Below are 17,912 nucleotides of genomic sequence, written 5' to 3' on the forward strand. Positions count from 1 at the left end.
TTGTGTCTCCATACAAATTTTAAGATTTTTGTATTCTAGTTCTGTAAAAAATGCCACGGGTAATTTGATAGGGATTGCACTGAATCTGTAGATTGCTTGGGGTAGTATAGTCATTTTCACAATATTGATTCTTCCAATCCAAGAACATGGTATATCTCTCCATCTGTTTGTATCATCTTTGATTTCTTTCATCAGTGTCTTATAGTTTTCTGAATACAGGTCTTTTACCTCCTTAAGTAGGTTTATTCCTAGGTATTTTATTCTTTTTCTTGCATTGGTGAATGGGATTGTTTCCTTAATTTCTCTTTCTGATCTTTCACTGTTAGTGTATAGGAATGCAAGAGGTTTCTGTGCATTAATTTTGGATCCTGCAACTTTACCAAATTCATTGATTAGCTCAAGTAGTTTTCTGGTGGCATCTTTAGGATTCTCTATGTATAGTATCATGTCATCTGCAAACAGTGACAGTTTTACTTCTTCTTTTCCAATGTGTATTCCTTCTGTTTCTTTTTCTTCTCTGACTGCCATGGCTAGGACTTCCAAAACTATGTAGAGTAATAGTGGTGAGAGTGGACATCCTTGTCTTGTTCCTGATCTTAGAGGAAATGCTTTCAGTTTTTCACCATTGAGAATGATGTCTGCTGTGGGTTTGTCGTATATGGTCTTTACTATGTTGAGGTAGATTCCCTCTATGCCCACTTTCTGGAGAGTTTTTATCATAAATGGGTGTTGAATTTTGTCAAAAGCTTTTTCTCAATCTATTGAGATGATCATACAGTTTTTCTTCTTCAATTTGTTAATATGGTGTATCACATTGATTGATTTGCGTATATTGAAGAATCCTTGCATCCCTCGTATAAATCCCACTTGATCATGGTGTATGATCCTTTTAATGTGTTGTTGGATTCTGTTTGCTAGTATTTTGTTGAGGATTTTTGCATCTATATTCATTGGTGATATTGGTCTGTACTTTTCTTTTTTTGTAGCATCTTTGTCTGGTTTTGGTATCAGGGTGACGGTGGCCTCATAGAATGAGTTTGGGAGTGTTCCTTCCTCTGCAATTTTTTGGAAGAGTTTGAGAAGGATGGGTGTTAGCTCTTCTCTAAATGTTTGATAGAAAGCCATCTGGTCCTGGACTTTTGTTTGTTGGAAGATTTTTAATCACAGTTTCAATTTCATTACTTGTGATTGGTCTGTTCATATTTTCTATTTCTTCCTGGTTCAGTCTTAGAAGGTTATACCTTTCTAAGAATTTGTCCACTTCTTCCAGGTTGTCCATTTTATTGGGATAGAGTTGCTTGTAGTAGTCTTTTATGATGCTTTGTATTTCTGCGGTGTCCGTTGTAACTTCTCCTTTTTCATTTCTAATTTTATTGATTTGAGTTCTCTCCCTCTTTTTCTTGATGAGTCTGGCTAAAGGTTTATCAGTTTTGTTTATCTTCTCAAAGAACCAGCTTTTAGTTTTATTGATCTTTGCTACTGTTTTCTTTGTTTCTATTTCATTTATTTCTGCTCTGATCTTTATGATTTCTTTCCTTCTACTAACTTTGGGTTTTGTTTGTTCTTCTTTCTCTAGTTCCTTTAGGTGTAAGGTTAGATTGTTTATTTGAGATTTTTATTGTTTCTTGAGGTAGGCTTGTATAGCTATAAACTTCCCTCTTAGAACTGCTTTTGCTGCATCCCATAAGTTTTGGATCATCGTGTTTTCATTGTAATTTGTCTCTAGGTATTTACTGATTTCCCCTTTGATTTCTTCAGTGACCTGTTGGTTATTTAGTAACATATTGTTTAGGCTCCATGTGTTTGTGTTTTTTACGTTTTTTTCCATGTAACTGATTTCTAATCTCATAGCATTGTGGTTGGAAAAGGTGCTTGGTATGACTTCAATTTTCTTAAATTTATCGAGGCTTGATTTGTGACCCAAGATGTGATCTATCCTGGAGAATGCTCCATGTGCACTTGAGAAGAAAGTGTAATCTGCTGTTTTTGGATGGAATGTCTTATAAATATCAATTAAATCTATCTGGTCTGTTGTGTCATTTAAAGCTTGTGTGTCCTTATTAATTTGCTGTCTGGATGATCTGTCCATTGGTGTAAGTGAGATGCTACAAGTCCCCCACTATTGTGTTACTATCAATTTCCTCTTTTAGAGCTGTTAGCAGTTGCCTTATGTATTGAACTGCTCCTATGTTGGGTGCACATATATTTATAATTGTTATATCTTCTTCTTGGATTGATCCCTTGATCATTATGTAGTGTCCTTCCTTGTCTCTTGTGACATTCTTTATTTTAAAGTCTATTTTATCTGAGTACTGCTACTCCAGCTTTCTTTTCATTTCCATTTGCATGGAATATCTTTTTCCATCCCCTCACTTTCAGTCTGTATGTGTCCATAGGTCTGAAATTGGTCTCTTGTAGACAGCATATATATGGGTCTTGTTTTTGTATCCATTTAGTGAGCCTGTGTCTTTTGGTTGGAGCATTTAATGCATTCACGTTTAAGGTAATTATCGATATGTATGTTCCTGTGACCATTTTCTTAATTGTTATGGGTTTGTTTTTGTAGGTCCTTTTCTTCTCTTGTGTTTCCCACTTAGAGAAGCTCCTTTAGCATTTGTTGTAGAACTCGTTTTGTGATGCTGAATTCTCTTAGCTTTTGCTTATCTGTGAAGCTTTCGATTTCTCCATTGAATCTGAATGAGATCCTTGCTGGGTAGAGTAATCTTCGTTGTAGATTCTTCCCTTTCATCACTTTAAATATATCGTGGCACTCCCTTCTGGCTTGTAGAGTTTCTGCTGAGAAATCAGCTGTTAACCTTATGGGAGTTCCCGTGTATGTTATTTTCATTTTTCCCTTGTTGCTTTCAATAATTTTTCTTTGTCTTTTAATTTTTGTCAATTTGACTACTACGTGTCTTGGCGTGTTTCTCCTTGGGTTTATCCTGCGTGAGACTCTCTGCGATTCCTGGACTTGGGTGGCTATTTCCTTTCCCATGTTAGCGAAGTTTTCGACTATAATCTCTTCAAATATTTTCTCAGGTCCTTTCTCTCTTCTCCTTCTGGGACCCCTATAATGCGAATGTTGTTGCGTTTAATGTTGTCCCAGAGGTCTCTTAGGCTGTCTTCATTTCTTTTCATTCTTTTTTCTTTATTCTGTTCCGCAGCAGTGAATTCCACCCTTCTGTCTTCCAGGTCACTTATCCGTTCTTCTGCCTCAGTTATTCTGCTACTGATTCCTTCTAGTGTATGTTTCATTTCAGTTATTGTATTGTTCATCTCTGTTTGTTTGTTCTTTAATTCTTCTAGGTCTTTGTTAAACATTTCTTGCATCTTCTCGATCTTTGCCTCCATTCTTTTTCCAAGGTCCCTGATCATCTTCACTATCATTATTCTGAATTCTTTTTCTGGAAGGTTGCCTATCTCCACTTCATTTAGCTGTTTTTCTGGGGTTTTATCTGGTCCCTTCGTCTGGTACAATGTCCTCTGCCTTTTCATTTTGTCTATTTTTCTGTGAATGTGGTTTTTGTTCCACAGGCTGCAGAATTGTAGTTCTTCTTGCTTCTGTTGTCTGCCCTCTGGTGGATGAGGCTATCGGTGCCAACTATTTCTTATTAACCTTCTGAGGATACTACTGAGCTGATTAAGGCAGTGAGAGTGAATTATTTGCAAATAGCACCTATCAAGCAAAGGGGCCTTAATCTAGCAGGCAACTGCGGGTAGAGGCTCTAGAACTCTAGATTCTCTGTGGCTATGAGGGAGAAAAATGCAGTTAACAAGCCCAAAATACCTAAATTCTGAATCACTGCATCAACGATGTTTGTGAGAAACAAAATTTTTGTTTTTCCTGCCCATCCTCTGCTGGAGAAACCAAAGGAACGTTCAATGGTTCTATGTCCAGCAGAAAGTGGAAGGAGCAGAAAAAGCCCTGGTTACCCCCATGTTCACAGCTGGGATTCTCCAGCCAACTAAACATGAGCCATCTTTGCCTATTCTGTGAAATGAATGAGCTAGACCCTATGTTGCGAGGAAATTGCTTCTGCTCTCCTAAAACAAAATGTCCATGCAACCCCACTTCCTCAGGAAGATCTTCTACAGAGAGGATGTCCTTCACAACAAATGCTGGCCAATCACCAGGACTACCAAACGTTAACGGCTACTGGTGTCCCCTCTGTGGAAGCACTGGCCACGTTTTCAAATTTTACATTTATGTGTATGACTTGCATTGACTGCCTAATAGACACTCAATTAAAATCTGTTGTTGAACAAATGAGTGGATGAATAATCAATACACTAGACTAAACCCTTCAAGGGCACAGGCCAGTCAGAGCTCAGTGGCGGGCACAGAGCAACCAAGCTGTCAGATTTTGCGGAATTTGGACCCGCCTCGCTGTGACAGCCTGAAGGTTTCATGTGTCCCTCCAAATGGGAAGGGAATGGAGGGGAAGTAAAATCCAATCAAAGCTTTTCACAGGGTGAGGCATGCTGAAACAGCCACTTCTGATATTTGGTCTTTACTTACCATTTCCTGTGGATTTTAATGACCCACATCGTCAGCACACAAACATCAGCCTTGGTATAATGCCAGATGTATACATGTTTGTACAATACAGAAAAAGGCCTAAATTAAAGGTGACAGGACACAACCTTTTAGAGTCAGGTTTCCATCATTACTCAGTTGTATGGATGTGGGCATGTTTCAGAGTTTCAATTCCCTTAAATCCAAGTGGACATACTCATTACATCCACCCCCTAGGATGCGGGAACAAATGAAGTGGTGGAGCGTCGTGCCAGAAGCATGTTACTGGAAGGCTCGGTGTTTGCCAGGCGCTGTGGTAAGTGCTGGGGCAAATACAAAAGAATAATTATACTCCGTGCCGGCTTCTGGAGCCCGGGGCCTTGTAAATCACGGAGAAAAGGATCAAATGCTCCCCACATTGAGAGATTATCACACTGCTATCGCCAGCACTGCGTTCATTTGTGTCCAAGCGGGCACCATTCTCTGCCGCTCTGACCAGAATCTCCCAACAGCAGGTGTCAGCATCCCCTCTCTCCTCTGCACCTCCCCCCAGGCTCCCCCTTCAAGGCTCCATACCCTATAGTCCCCCAGTTAATGGCATTCCCAACCTGCCTTCAGAGCTCTCATTACACGACATAAAGAAGGGCCATTTGTATTGGCAGCCCTTTGGCTCTTGGCTTCCACTGGAGCAAAGAGGAAGAAAGAAGCAAATCACCAGGAGAACAACTGCCCTGGCACCTGACAGCTGCAGAGAGAGGCCCAGCTTAATACCATGTCTCCCTAGGTCTTGGGAGAGGTCAGAGAAACAGGTGCATCTGCATTCCAGAACTGAATGAAGTCCTACTGTCGGTGGGAGGGGAGTCAGCCCCCAGCTCCACGCCCAACATATCTCTCTCCAGCGCAGCATGGAAGGCATTCCTTTTACAACTCCTGATTTCCCAATTTTAGAAAACACACGAATTCCCTTTCAGTGATGTGCTCAAGTAACTTGTTTTTAAATAAGTAGGGATCAGCGTTGCATTGTTCATTTGTTTACTGTCTTTATCCCCTCTCTAGGATGTAAGCTCTCTAGGGCAGAAACTATTTTGTTCACTATTGGTTCTGGTGTCTAGAACAGTACCTGGCACATAATCTGCGTTCAGTAAATATTGGTTGGATTAAGTAGGAGGGAAAAAGGGTAGAAGGAAGGGTGCATCTATCACAAAATCCTTCTCTCCTGCAAGAGGAACAACTGTTGTCCTGACCTGGAATCAGAAGACTAGGGAAAATGTACTGTGTTACCACGGCAACCACAGCTCCAAAAATAAAAATAGCCTTCAAAGCTGCCACAGGTCTTTGGTGGGAAAAGGCTAACCACGATTTGTAGACTGTACCTGGGCCCCGGGTTGACTACAAGCCAAAATACTGCCCCCAATGTGCTCTTGCTCTCTGGAGCCTCGTTTTGGGAGAGGTCAACCACTCTTCACCTGGTGATGCCAAAGCTGTCTCCCCAAATAGAGGACACCCTTAGAAGAGCAGCCACGTCTGGTGTCTGGGCACTTGCAGTCTGAGGGAAGACACAGTACAAGGGAAAAACCATGAAAGAAACCAAAAGACTTAAAACAGACAAACAATACATAGTAATCCAGATTTACATAAATGGCCCACGAGGGCATAATTATTCAACTTCAAGAGGACTTCCTGCTTTGTAAAATGACTTCCAATAGAATTCCGTGAAAATCAAATTTCCTTAGAGTCCTTCATCCATTTGATTATTTATTCACTCCCTAAGTATATGTTTACTACATTCCACGCAAAGAGCTTAGCAAGCACTGAATAAAACAAACACTGAACACAATTAACTCTGCCCTCACAGCTTCTGATCCAGTGAAAGATACAATGTGATCAAGTAGTCACAACTTAAGAACACAGATGTAATAAATACGTGAGTCAGGAAATACTTGCTAGAGGGACAATAACTAGGGTAAGATCCAAAGGAGAAGAAGGGCAGGGTGGTCAAGGGGGTCAGCGTTACAAGAGAGGAATTCCACACAAGGGAACAATGTCTGTGAAGACCTAGAAATAAAAGGAAGCATCCAAGGGCTTCCCTGGTGGCACAGTGGTTGAGAGTCTGCCTGCCGATGCAGGGGACACAGGTTCGTGCCCCGGTCCGGAAAGATCCCACGTGCCGTGGAGCGGCTGGGCCCGTGAGCCATGGCCGCTGAGCCTGCGCGTCCGGAGCCTGTGCTCCGCAACGGGAGAGGCCATGACAGTGAGAGGCCCGCGTACCGCAAAAAAAAAAAAAAAAAAGGAAGCATCCATCCAAGGCACTGAACGGTAACTCTGGCTGCAGGGTGAGCGGCATCAGGGAGACCAGTTAGGAGGACGCTTGAATAACATATGTGAGTTAGGAGGACGCTTGAATAACATATGTGAGAGATGGTGGTGGCCCAGGGAGCCGAGATGGTGGTGGAGATGAGAAGACAGACTTCCTCCAAAGGAAGGAAACTGTGCAAAACTGAAGGGTACCAACCCTCACCTCAAGGAACAGAGTGAGAGGAACTGGTTTGGAGGGAAAGGTGAAGAGTTCAGTTATGGACTGTTCTGAAGAACATTCCAATGGAAATGCCCATCAGCCAGTTGGAGAGATGAGCTGAAGGCTCAGGAAAGAGATGAGGTCTGAGATGTAAGTGTGAGAATCATCACCATGCAGGAATAATTAAATTCAAGAGAGTGAATAAAACAGTCCAAGGATAGTATGTCGATTTAGGAGAAGGAAAGGGGGTGGGGTGAGGGAGAGGGAGGGGAGACAGAGAAGGAGAAATAAGCCTGGATTCAGAACCTTAGGCAGACCAACACTGAAGAGACAGACAGCCAAGAGCAGCCCACAAATTAGAAACTCATTTTCACCACGTATCAGTATATCAGAAAAGTGACATCTCATCAAAGAAACAACAAACCACTGTTCAGCTTATACTAACCAGAGTAGCAGACTCAGAAGCCTCATAGACCACCAAAGAAATCTCAGTTTTATTAACTAATGATAACGTGAGCATAATTCTTCAGACACATCTACTGAATTCTGTCTTACAAGATGAAGAAGAAACGTATACTCTCCATTTTACCAAGGAGAAAGACACTGAGGCCCAGAGAGACTGAGTAACCTGCCCAGGACCACACAGCAAAAAATAAATAAATAAATAACAGAACCAGAGCCTCTACCTCCGATGCTGCCTCAGACGGCCCCCTGGAGTGGTACAAAGGCAGTCGTCCTAGGACAACCATCACCCTGCCCCTAACCATGGATGAGGCCTGTCTGAGCTTCCTGGGTTTGCTGACGAAGATATGGCTCCATCCTGGGCCAAGACAGGCTCCTAGGGACATGGGGTGGGCAGAATACGATAGTTAGGTTGCAGGAGATCAGTATTCTAGAGCCATCTCTGCCACTCACCAGCTTTGTCCACTGACCTTGGACTTCTCAGTTTGCTCAAAGGTGAAATGACCACACAGATCTCATCTACCATGAAGACTAGATTCTCTGAGCGAGATGCAGACCAGAGCTGTAGGTACTAAGGGGTGACAGCTGAGTGCGAGAAAAGTAAGGCTATTCGGGGGTGAAATCTAGGTCCCAGGACCCTCCTCCCATCTCCCTCCCAGCAGATCTTTTCCTCAGACCTTTTTTTTTTTTTTTAATGTTTTAGTCCAAATTCCATATTCTACTGAAATTATCTTTTGCACACTAGTCTCCCCCACAGGCCGTGAGCTCCTCAAGGAAGGGCCACTTGTATCCATCTTTGTGCCCCAAGCACCTAGGACAGCACCTGATTCTCTGTAAGTGCCCCAAAAATGTTTGTTGAACTTGAGAATTACTTCTCCTGAGTTATCTACATTTTCAGCCTAATCTCTCTGGCTGCTAAACAAAAGGTGTGTCAAATAGAGGCATTTTGGGAAGAAGTCCAAGCATGGAGAAGGCAATTCAGAGGAATTGTCCAGTGTCCCTAAGAACTTTCTGAATGGGCGGGCCACTTCCTACTCTGCTCACCTCTGAGACTGGCTCTGTCTTCTAACATGTGTGGTTGCCAATTCCTCCACTGTGTCTGCAGGGCTCCACAGCCTCCACCGGAGAATCAGTGAGCACCAAGCAACTGGTAGCCCAAATCAAGGCTTCTCTTACAATCTGGAAGCAACAGCCCAAATTACTAACAATAAGTCTCTGAAGGAATATTCTCAAAGGATAATGACCTGATAGTCTCTCATCTTCACTGAGGACAAAACAAGAGAGAATGAGTTTGCATTATACCATGGGGGATTTCAGTTAGATCTTCAGCAGAACTTTCTCAATAGTAGGTCTCGAAAACATATTAAGAAGTAACCAAGAGAGGAGAGGTGGTGCAATCTCTTTCCTGGGGCCTTTTTTTTTTTTTTTTTTTTAATGAGATCTTCATGTGTCGAGAAGATGTGTTTCATCATAGACAGAGAAAACACATGGTATCACCCAAGCTAAGGGCAAACTGTTCTCTGGAGAAGCTCCACCCTGTTCAGAGTAGCCTTTATTACTGCCATTCCATCCAATCCCAAGAATACAGAAAGGTCAGGAAGAGCTTCCCAGTGTAATGACCCAGCTGGGAAACAAATGCTTGCCGGGTCAAGGCAGGCTGCTTTGAGGGGTCAGACTGGCACTCACGCCAAGCTTGGGTTACAGAGAACAGGAGAACGAGGCTAAGAGGCATCTTCTTTGATGAGAGGGCTCATATCCCCCCCTTTGGAGAAATGTCTCATTCTCATGGTTCCTCCAGAAACAGTGCTTCAGAAATCCTTTTATTTTCCTTATTTCACAGACTTACCTGTCCTTAACCTTTCGATTAATGTTCTCCCTTACTTTACACAGGTACAAGGTGCAGAAGAGCAGATGAAAAAGGAAAGTCTCAATTAGAAAGAAACTCTGGGGAATTCCCTGGCAGTCCAGTGGTTAGGACTCCACGCTTCCATGGCAGGGGTCAAGGGTTTGATCCCTGGTCAGGGAACTAAGATCTCACAAGCCACATGGCATGGCCAAAAAAAACCTCTGAATGAGAAAAAATACCAGGGAATAATGTACCAAGCATGCTACTAATGTTTGGGTTAGCATAGTAAAATGATGAGCTCTTTTCCTTTTCCCTACTGTCCAAAAGTTTTACATTAACTAGTTATTTGATCACACATACAATATTCATTGACTTTTATCATGTAAAAATTTCTTTTAAGACAAGCTGGGGGGACTTCCCTGGTGGCGCAGGGGTTAAGAATCCACCTGCCAATGCAGGGGCCACAGATTCAATCCCTGGTCCAGGAAGATCCCACGTGCTGCAGAGCAACTAAGCCCTTGAGCCACAACTACTGAGCCCGCATGCTGCAACTACTGAAGCCCGAGCTCCACAACAAGAGAAGTCACCGCAATGAGAAGCCCACACACCGCAACAAAGAGTAGCCTCTGCTCACGGCAACTAGAGAAAGCCTGCACGCAGCAACGAAGACCCAACACGGCCAATAAATAAATACATGCAAAAATAAAAACAGTAAACTGAGTAAAAAAAAAAAAAAAAAAGACAACAAGCTGGAAAACCCTTGGAGAGACTCAAAAAAGTATTGCTACGTATATCCCCATATCCCCTCCCTCTTGCGTCTCCCTCCCACCCTCCTCATCCCACCCTTCTAGGTGGTCTCAAAGCACCGAGCTGATCTCCCTGTGCTACGCAGCTGCTTCAAAAAAAAAAAGAAAAAAAAAACACCTGTATTGCTAAACTAACCGTCCATCATCTTTCTGTATTTTCCTAATTGCTGGAGCAAATAATACGTGGGTTACCACACTCACCCCTGCCCAAAAGGGGCCCCAAGGCAAATTCTTTTTGCATAGTTGCAAAAGAAAGTGGAAAAACCAAGTGGGTTGTGGATTATTTTTTTCAGTCCCCTCACTCAGCCCCCTCATTTCCTGACTAAACTCTGGAACCAGAAGCAGCAAGACGGAAAAACCTCTGTGGTCAGACCATGGAGGTAGGAGGCACCAGGCTGGAAGAAGCTCCAGAGACATGACAGATAGAAATTAGCCCAGACTTTAGGTCAGAGGCCTGAGCTGCAAAGTGTAACCCAGATCTGCCAGTGAGACGTGCCTAATCACCCGTTTTCTTTATCTTATCCACAAAATCAGGGTGGAACAACCAGAGCCAGTTAGAATACGTACAAAGGATGCAGAAGAAAGGGCTTCACAGCATCTGACGCAAAAGATGTATCAGGGCCTCAAATGAAAAAGCCATGGGTGTCCTCCTCTGTCTCCTCTTTACCACTGGTCTTAGCTAAGGAACAGCCACATCTTCCTAGTGATGATTTTGATGAGATGACCCAGACACATGGTCTGAAAACAGGGAAGAATATTTGACACCAGGGCTATCTTCAGGAGGTGGCACCTGGCTGCCCGCAGTGGCATGGAGGCTGGCAGGTGCAGGCCTGGCCTGACATCTCTGAGCCCCAGATTGAAGCATCTCCATTCTGCCTTCCTTCCACATTTGATTTTCTGTTATGCATCCCTGAAGGAAGCCTCACCATCTCCTCCTAGAGAAGGAAGGTTCCTTAGGCTCCAAAGTCACAGGACAAGAGCTCATAGACCTCCCTCCGCCCTGAAAGGTGTTGAAAAGCATCTCCCTTCACAATAGGTACAACTGCCCCTTAGCGAGTCACTGCACTGATATGGGCAATGGAGGAAAGAATCCCAAGAGAGCAAAGCCTCCAGGAAAAGCCTGCAGACCTTGTAAAGCTCTTGTACACACAGCAACCAGGCCAGCACTCCTAGGCTCCCAGGCCGGCTTGGCTCTGTATCTGAACGCCTGCTTCAGGGCCCAGCGGCTCACCCACTGGGGTCAAGGAGGAAATGCCCCACCGGCAGCTCAGCCATTCAAGCGCCCTAAGGAAAACTCCAGAGTTCCCCTAGAAGCACTTATCAGTGGCCAGCATAGCAACTGGCCTATAGACGGTAGCTGGGAGAAACTAACCGAGCGGGGCAGGGTTATCACCTGTTAACCTGCCCCATGAAAATCCCAGTCTCTCCCCTGACACGGAACTGGCACTTCCTGAGGCATAACCACCACGGAAACTCTCAAAATACCAACTGCCATGGAGGAAACTGGCCAGTGTGAATCAGCCCACAGGGCTTAGATCTACCTTCTCAGTTTCCACAGACTGTTTGAATGTGGAAACCACATCTACAGCCCAAGGTCGGCTGCTTCTCACGGAGCAGTTCACCTACGCCATGTAGCACCACCCTCACACATCCCCGTGCTGACCTCTGACCTCTGACATCTACAGACATCCTCAGTGGCCTTCCCATCCTCCCAACCTCCTTCAGAACCTCCCCTTCCACGTGGATGTGATCTCAAACACGCAAGGGCCAACTATTCCCAGGCCCTGGGGAGATGGTTCAGTGTAGCTGTAAAGAGCCCGGGCTCTGGAATCAAAAGAATGTGATTCAGATCTCACCCTTGCTTCTGTGCGACCAGGAGCAAATGAATCTCTGAACTTCAGGTTCCTCAGCTGTAAAACCCACCTGGGGGTTTGTTGTGAGGATTAAATGTGTATTTAAGGCGCTTAGCAGAAAGTAAGATGCAGTCCCCGCCCTCAAGGAAATAAGGGTCTGGGAGAGAGGTTTTTCCTAGTTTAACCTTATCCAGCACCAATAATTTATTTAATCTGCTGACAAATCACAGGTCTCCTGTTTGATGCTTTGTGTGAAGAAAGACATGAATTACCTCCCTCCCACACTCTGTACTTCTCCCAGATGTCAGGGTCCACACGGAGCTGATGGATGTAGCACACATCAGCCTCCTCCCTGGAAACTGAGCTGAAACCGAAAGCAAGACTCCCTCCGAAGGTCAGAGGAAGGGGATGAAGACTTACGATAAATATACCAATGATGAATAATCATTATGTGCAAACCCACGTGCCAGCTAGACTGGCACCAGATAGATAACCAGGCTCACCAGGCCGGCAGAATCAGCGAGAGGTGCCACCTGAGGTCAGGCGTGCAGCCGAGCAGAAGTCATGACAGGGTAGATGTGTCACACAGAAGAGGGGACAGAGCTGCCATGGGAAAGTGGTGCAAGAGGTAATAATAAGGAGGGCGGCCTGGGGAGACAGAGCAGAGAAGCGCTTCTGTGCCCCCCATAAAGGCAGCCTGCCGTCAGGCAGCCACACCTACACCCTTGCCCCTTGTCAGCTCTCCTTTCCCCCTCCAGAGAATGATGTCAGGATGCCATCACGGAGACACAAAAGTTGTGTCTCTGCCAATTCTGACCTCTTGCCATAATCCAGCAGGTGAGAGAGGGACTCTAATCCTCAATTTGGGTTTTGAACAATCACCACAACCAGTTATGGCCAAGGGATTTGGGCAGACATGCAGGTACTAATTCTAAAAGCCTGCCCCATCAACTTCAGACTACGTTATCCGTGGAGCTCAGAGGGCAACGAGGCCAGCAAAAAACGGTGCCACCTTATGTTAAACAGTGGCTAAGATGACAATTCCCAGCTGTAACAGTAAGTGCTGGAAGAACAGTGCAAGGCTCAGGCCTCTACCTCGCACCTGGTTCACACAGAACAGCAAGAATTCGTTGCCTCCAATACCATTCTGAGCATGTCTCTCCTGGGTTCCGGAACCTACAATGGCTCCCCATTGAGTTGAATCCTCTTTGCAGACAAAGCACACTGTCCATAGGATCTCAATACATCTTTGTTGACTGACTGACTAATTGAAATTCAAACCCTTCAGCATAAATCATAGTCTGTCGGCCCATCACCTCACCACCCTCATTTTTCCACATCCCTCATCAAGACCACACTTGGTCATCCATCCCCATCTTCAAGCCAACACACCCAAACTGCCTTCACCAAGAGGCTTCTGGTTCCCCTTCAAAACTCAGCTCTCCACAGAAAGTAGATTCGTGATCGCCTAGGGCTGGGGGCAAGGAGTAGAGGGGGATTGAGGGTAATATATAAAGGGTATGGGTTTCTTTTCGAGGTCATGAAAATGTTGTAAAATGGACAGTGGTGAGAGTTACACATATTTGTGAATATACTAAAACCATTGAATTATGTACTTTAAAACTGACTGAAGTGCATGGCATGTAAATTATATCTCAATAAAGCTGTCACACGTCAAAAAACTCAGTTCTGGACTCATGTCCTCCAGGAAATTTTCCCTGATTCACGAATAAGGATAATTTCACTCCAAAGAGGAAAGAAAAAGGAATCATTCACTCAATCGTTATTAATTTACCCATCAATAAATATCTATTGATCGTGACGAAAGGCCAAGTACAGTGCTAAACAGTGAAGATCCAAGGATGAAACAGAGAAAATTGGACTCAGAGTACTGGCCCCCAAGGTCTTCACTAACTTCACCATTTTCTCTACTTCTTTCTTCCCAGGATTAAGGAAAAGAAAGGGGTCTCCTGATTCTCTTTATATCTTCATCTTTGTGCAGTTAAAATCCACAAGCTGAGGCCCTCTTGACCCCGTGCCTTCTACCTCAGACAGAATTGCATCGCAGGCCTCAAAGGGGCTTTTCTCTGTTGTGGAGAGGTAGACTTGGGGTGGGAACAGTGAAGAGGAAGGACGCTGCGCTGGGCCTGGTGTGCTCATCCCCCTAATCCAAGCCTGAGCTGGGTCACTTTCCAATCATCATATCCAAATCATGTAACGTGTGAGGAGTCCCAGGTGCTGCTCCAGGACACGTGAGTATGTAACCTATACTCTCAAGCACACATCCACTCCATGTGAGTCACTCATAGAATGATGCCAATAATCCTTCCCCCTTGCACAGCAAGAGGACGTTTACAAAACAGTTTCACGTCTATCACTTGAGACCTCCCATTCATCCACAGATGGAGAAGATGAAACAGAGGTGAAGGGAGGTGCCCAAGGTTCCACAGCGAAGAAATGACAGAACTTAAAATTTAAACCCACGTCTCCTGACTTGAGTTCCAGTTCTCTTCGTGCCCTATTGCCTCTAAATGTCAATTCCTCCTCAGGGAATCGTCTTGGCCATTTACAAGCACCCCTTCACTTGACCGCTTCTTTTCTTTCCAAGAAGCCTTCTATTTCCAAGGCCTAAAAGAGATGGGTTTTTGTTTTGGCCACAATCGAGATAGAGTCCAACAGGAGGCAGTTTAACAGTGGTTAAGAGTAGAGATCTGTGTCAGACAAACTTGGGTTTAAATCCAGAGGTTGTCTTTTTATACATATATGCATATATTCTTCTAATCCAGCAAGCCGCCATTGAAAACAGCTGCCATCTGGGGGTGTGCTGTGCCATGAGGCCTGTGGGATTTTAGTTCCCCGACAAGGGATCGAACCTGGGCCTTGGCAGTGAGAGTGCGGAGTCCTAACCACTGGACCGCCAGGGAATTCCCCAACTGTCAGTTTTTAAACTACTCCTAGAAGGTGAAAACCCTTCCTGATTTAAAAGTATGTTTCCTGCTCCAACAAAAATGAAGATTCCACTAAACCTTTTTTTTGGCCACACGGCTTGCAGAGATCTTAGTTCCCGGACCAGGAATCGAACCCGTGCCCTTGGCAGTGAAAGCGCAGAGTCCTAACCACTGGACGGCCAGGGAAGTCCCTCCACTGCACCTTTAGACAGACTCTGGAAACCAAGATAGACTTCCCTAAATCTAACCAAACCCTCCCCTATCCCTTCCCCGGCTACCAGCGTAAGAATCTTCCCCATATTCTGTCCTCAGTGTACATGGCAGAATCTCAGGAGCAAAATAGGGCCTCTTTTAGGGTTTCTCACATTTGGAGGGAAAGCTGACAAACCCGGAGGAACTATTTTAGTTCAAGATTAGCTCCCACCAAGCTTGCCCCATTTCCCTCTACTCTCTGGAAAAGGTGACAGGATGAAGTAAGAGTACAGAAAGAATTGCTATCCTCAGGTTCCCAAAAAGCCCCAGAACAAAGCTTTACATCTGCGCCTGCAGGGATAACCACATCCAGTCATTACCACCAAAAAAGAGAAAGGAAGCCTGGCAGGCGTAAAACGCTCACCATCTGCGTAACCCAGCCCAATTCCTCAGCGTCCCCTCAACGACACATCTCACCCTGTTCAATGCCTTCATCTGTACTGTTCCCCTTTCCTGATCTCATGCCCCTGACATTATATTCTTCCTGTTTTCTACTACCTATGTGTACATGTTGTGGTTTGAGCCTCTTCCTTCCAGAAGTCTTCTTCCTCTCTTTGCCTTACAGTCAGTACCACATGGCACACAGAGTCTGTGTCTTCCAAAGATTCCATCTCCTCAATACCAGGGAAACTCACATGCCGTGATTTCTTATCCAAGTCTCTTCCCATCCTCCTTCTCAACTTCCACATCCCCACACTCTATCCAGCTCTACCCACCCTCCCTCCCTGCCTCCTGGCCATAGCACCATTAGCTGGTACCAGACTGAACTCACAAGAACATCCAATAAATACCTGTTGAACTGAAATGCATGGAATTGAACAGACTAGGAAGAGGAGTCCCGGGGAAGGTGGCCAATCACTTGCCTGCCCCACGCAAAGGCAAAGACCACTGTTTGGAGACAGGGCCCTAGAGCCTGAAGGTAAATGCGGAGGGTCCAAGACATCAGTGCGCCACTGAGGACGGCCCACCTCCTCCACCAGGCCATGGGCTTGGCTCAAACACAGCCCCTGGCCAAGGCTGTGTGGAGCTGCCCTATGGTCTTCTACACCAGTCCTCTGCCCAGGGAAAGCAAACTCCCCGACTACTCAGATGCCACGCTTGTCCAGACAAAAAGTAGCTGGCACAGACCATCATGGTGCGGACCAGGCCTAGATGTCTAAGAAATGTGACTCACTCAGTGTGAATACTCCGCCACCTCCTCTACACATGGGGGCCAGGAAAGGCAACCTGGGGTGGCCAACAATAAAATAATAAACATTGAAATGGAGCTTAGAAACTGAAGTCTGAGAGGAGGAGCCACTTAACCTCTCTCGCCTTCTAGGATCCCTGTCTGTACAATGGGACTGACAGGGAGTACCGACCTCAAGGAGGTTTCGTGGGGATTAAATGTGGAGATGGACTGTGACGTGCCCATCGTACTGACCGAGAATGATAAAGGCTCAATGAACATCAGCTGCTATGGCTGTTACTATTCATGTTGCTGTGAGGATCCAATGGGATGGAACGCAGCATGAAGCCCCGAGTACCCGTGTAATGGAAACTCACCGGCCCCCCGGCCTGGACTGGGGAGATGGGTGACACGTGGGGAAGCCGTCCACCCTGGCGAAGGGCTCCTGCAATCCTCGGCGAAGTTCCCCGGGGTGCCCTGGGCACCCCCCACCCCACCTCCCCGACGGCTGTGGGGAGGCCGGAGAGGAAAAGGGAAGACGGCTGGGGCGGGACAGGCACGTACCTGCTTTCGCTGCACTCCTTCCGCTCACTCACCCGCAGCCACTTGCGGAGGAGGAAGCGTTTGCGGCGCGGGGAAGCGCTGGGCGTGGAGCAGTTGGACCACGGGGTGTCCTCGTCGCTGGAGGGCGTGATCTCGATGGACGGCAGCTGCAGAAACTCCTTGCCCGGGGCCAAGACGCCGGGCAGGTCCCGGCTCAGCCCGGCCTCCAGGCTCGGCTCCTGCACATTCTTGGTGCGGCGCATCTTGAAGCGCCGGCGGCGGAGCGTGGGGGTCGACGAGCTGGACCAGACCCGGCTGCCCTCGGGCGCGCCCGGCGGCTCGGGCACCTGCAGGGCGGGCGGCTGCAGGCTCTCCATCATGTTGGCCGCCGGCATGGGGCCCGCCGCCTCCGCCCGGCGCCTCGCCGCCCGCCGGGCCCGCTCCCCGCCCCTCGCCCGCGGCGCCCGGCCTCTCACGTTAGGAAATGCTCGCCGCTCGAGCCGCGAGCGGAGCAAGTTCGTCTCCCGGAGCGCCGCGCGGGAGCGGGGGAGCGCGGGGGCTCGCGGCGCGACCTCCCCGGAGTCTAAGTCGGCCGCCCGGCCGCCCTCCGGGGCTCCCCTCGGGCGCCCGCTGCTTTTCCTTCGGCGGCGCTCCCTCGCCGGCTGGCGGCGGCCGTGCCCGAGCGGGACTCGGCGGCCCGGGCCCCAAGGGGCGGCTCGGCAAACTCTCAGCGGTTTGCGTTCGGCGGACTAGGCTGGGGAGCCGGTCTTGGCGCTGCAGGGAGGCAGAAGGCGGGAGGAGGAGGCAGAGGGAGAGAGAGAGAGAGGAAGCAGACGCTGGATGAAAACAAAAGAGGAGGAACACGGGGCGAGGAGCGGGGGTCACGTCTGTCCAGAAAGGGCGTGCACAGGCGGCAACGGCTGGCGTAACTGTACCCGGGATCCCTGGGGAGGGACGCTACCTCCGAGCCAAGGCTGCTCCAATCAGCCGAATGAAATAGGAT

The 17,912-nt window shown here is 46.8% G+C and overlaps 1 protein-coding gene across 1 annotated transcript in view; it reads right to left on the minus strand.

Moving 5' to 3' along the window:
- The window catches only part of GRAMD1B (GRAM domain containing 1B), a 176,738-nt gene extending 159,434 nt beyond the window's left edge, over positions 1–17,304 (minus strand). Inside the window, exon 1 of the mRNA XM_029209028.1 lies at positions 16,931–17,304. Within this exon, the coding sequence (XP_029064861.1) occupies positions 16,931–17,304 (374 nt within the window). The remainder of the gene's footprint in view (positions 1–16,930) is intronic.
- Between the last annotated feature and the right edge of the window lie 608 nt (positions 17,305–17,912).

This window comes from Monodon monoceros, unplaced genomic scaffold, assembly GCF_005190385.1.
Source record: "Monodon monoceros isolate NGI ecotype Baffin Bay Population unplaced genomic scaffold, NGI_Narwhal_1 Super_Scaffold_7, whole genome shotgun sequence".
Lineage (NCBI taxonomy): Eukaryota > Metazoa > Chordata > Mammalia > Artiodactyla > Monodontidae > Monodon > Monodon monoceros.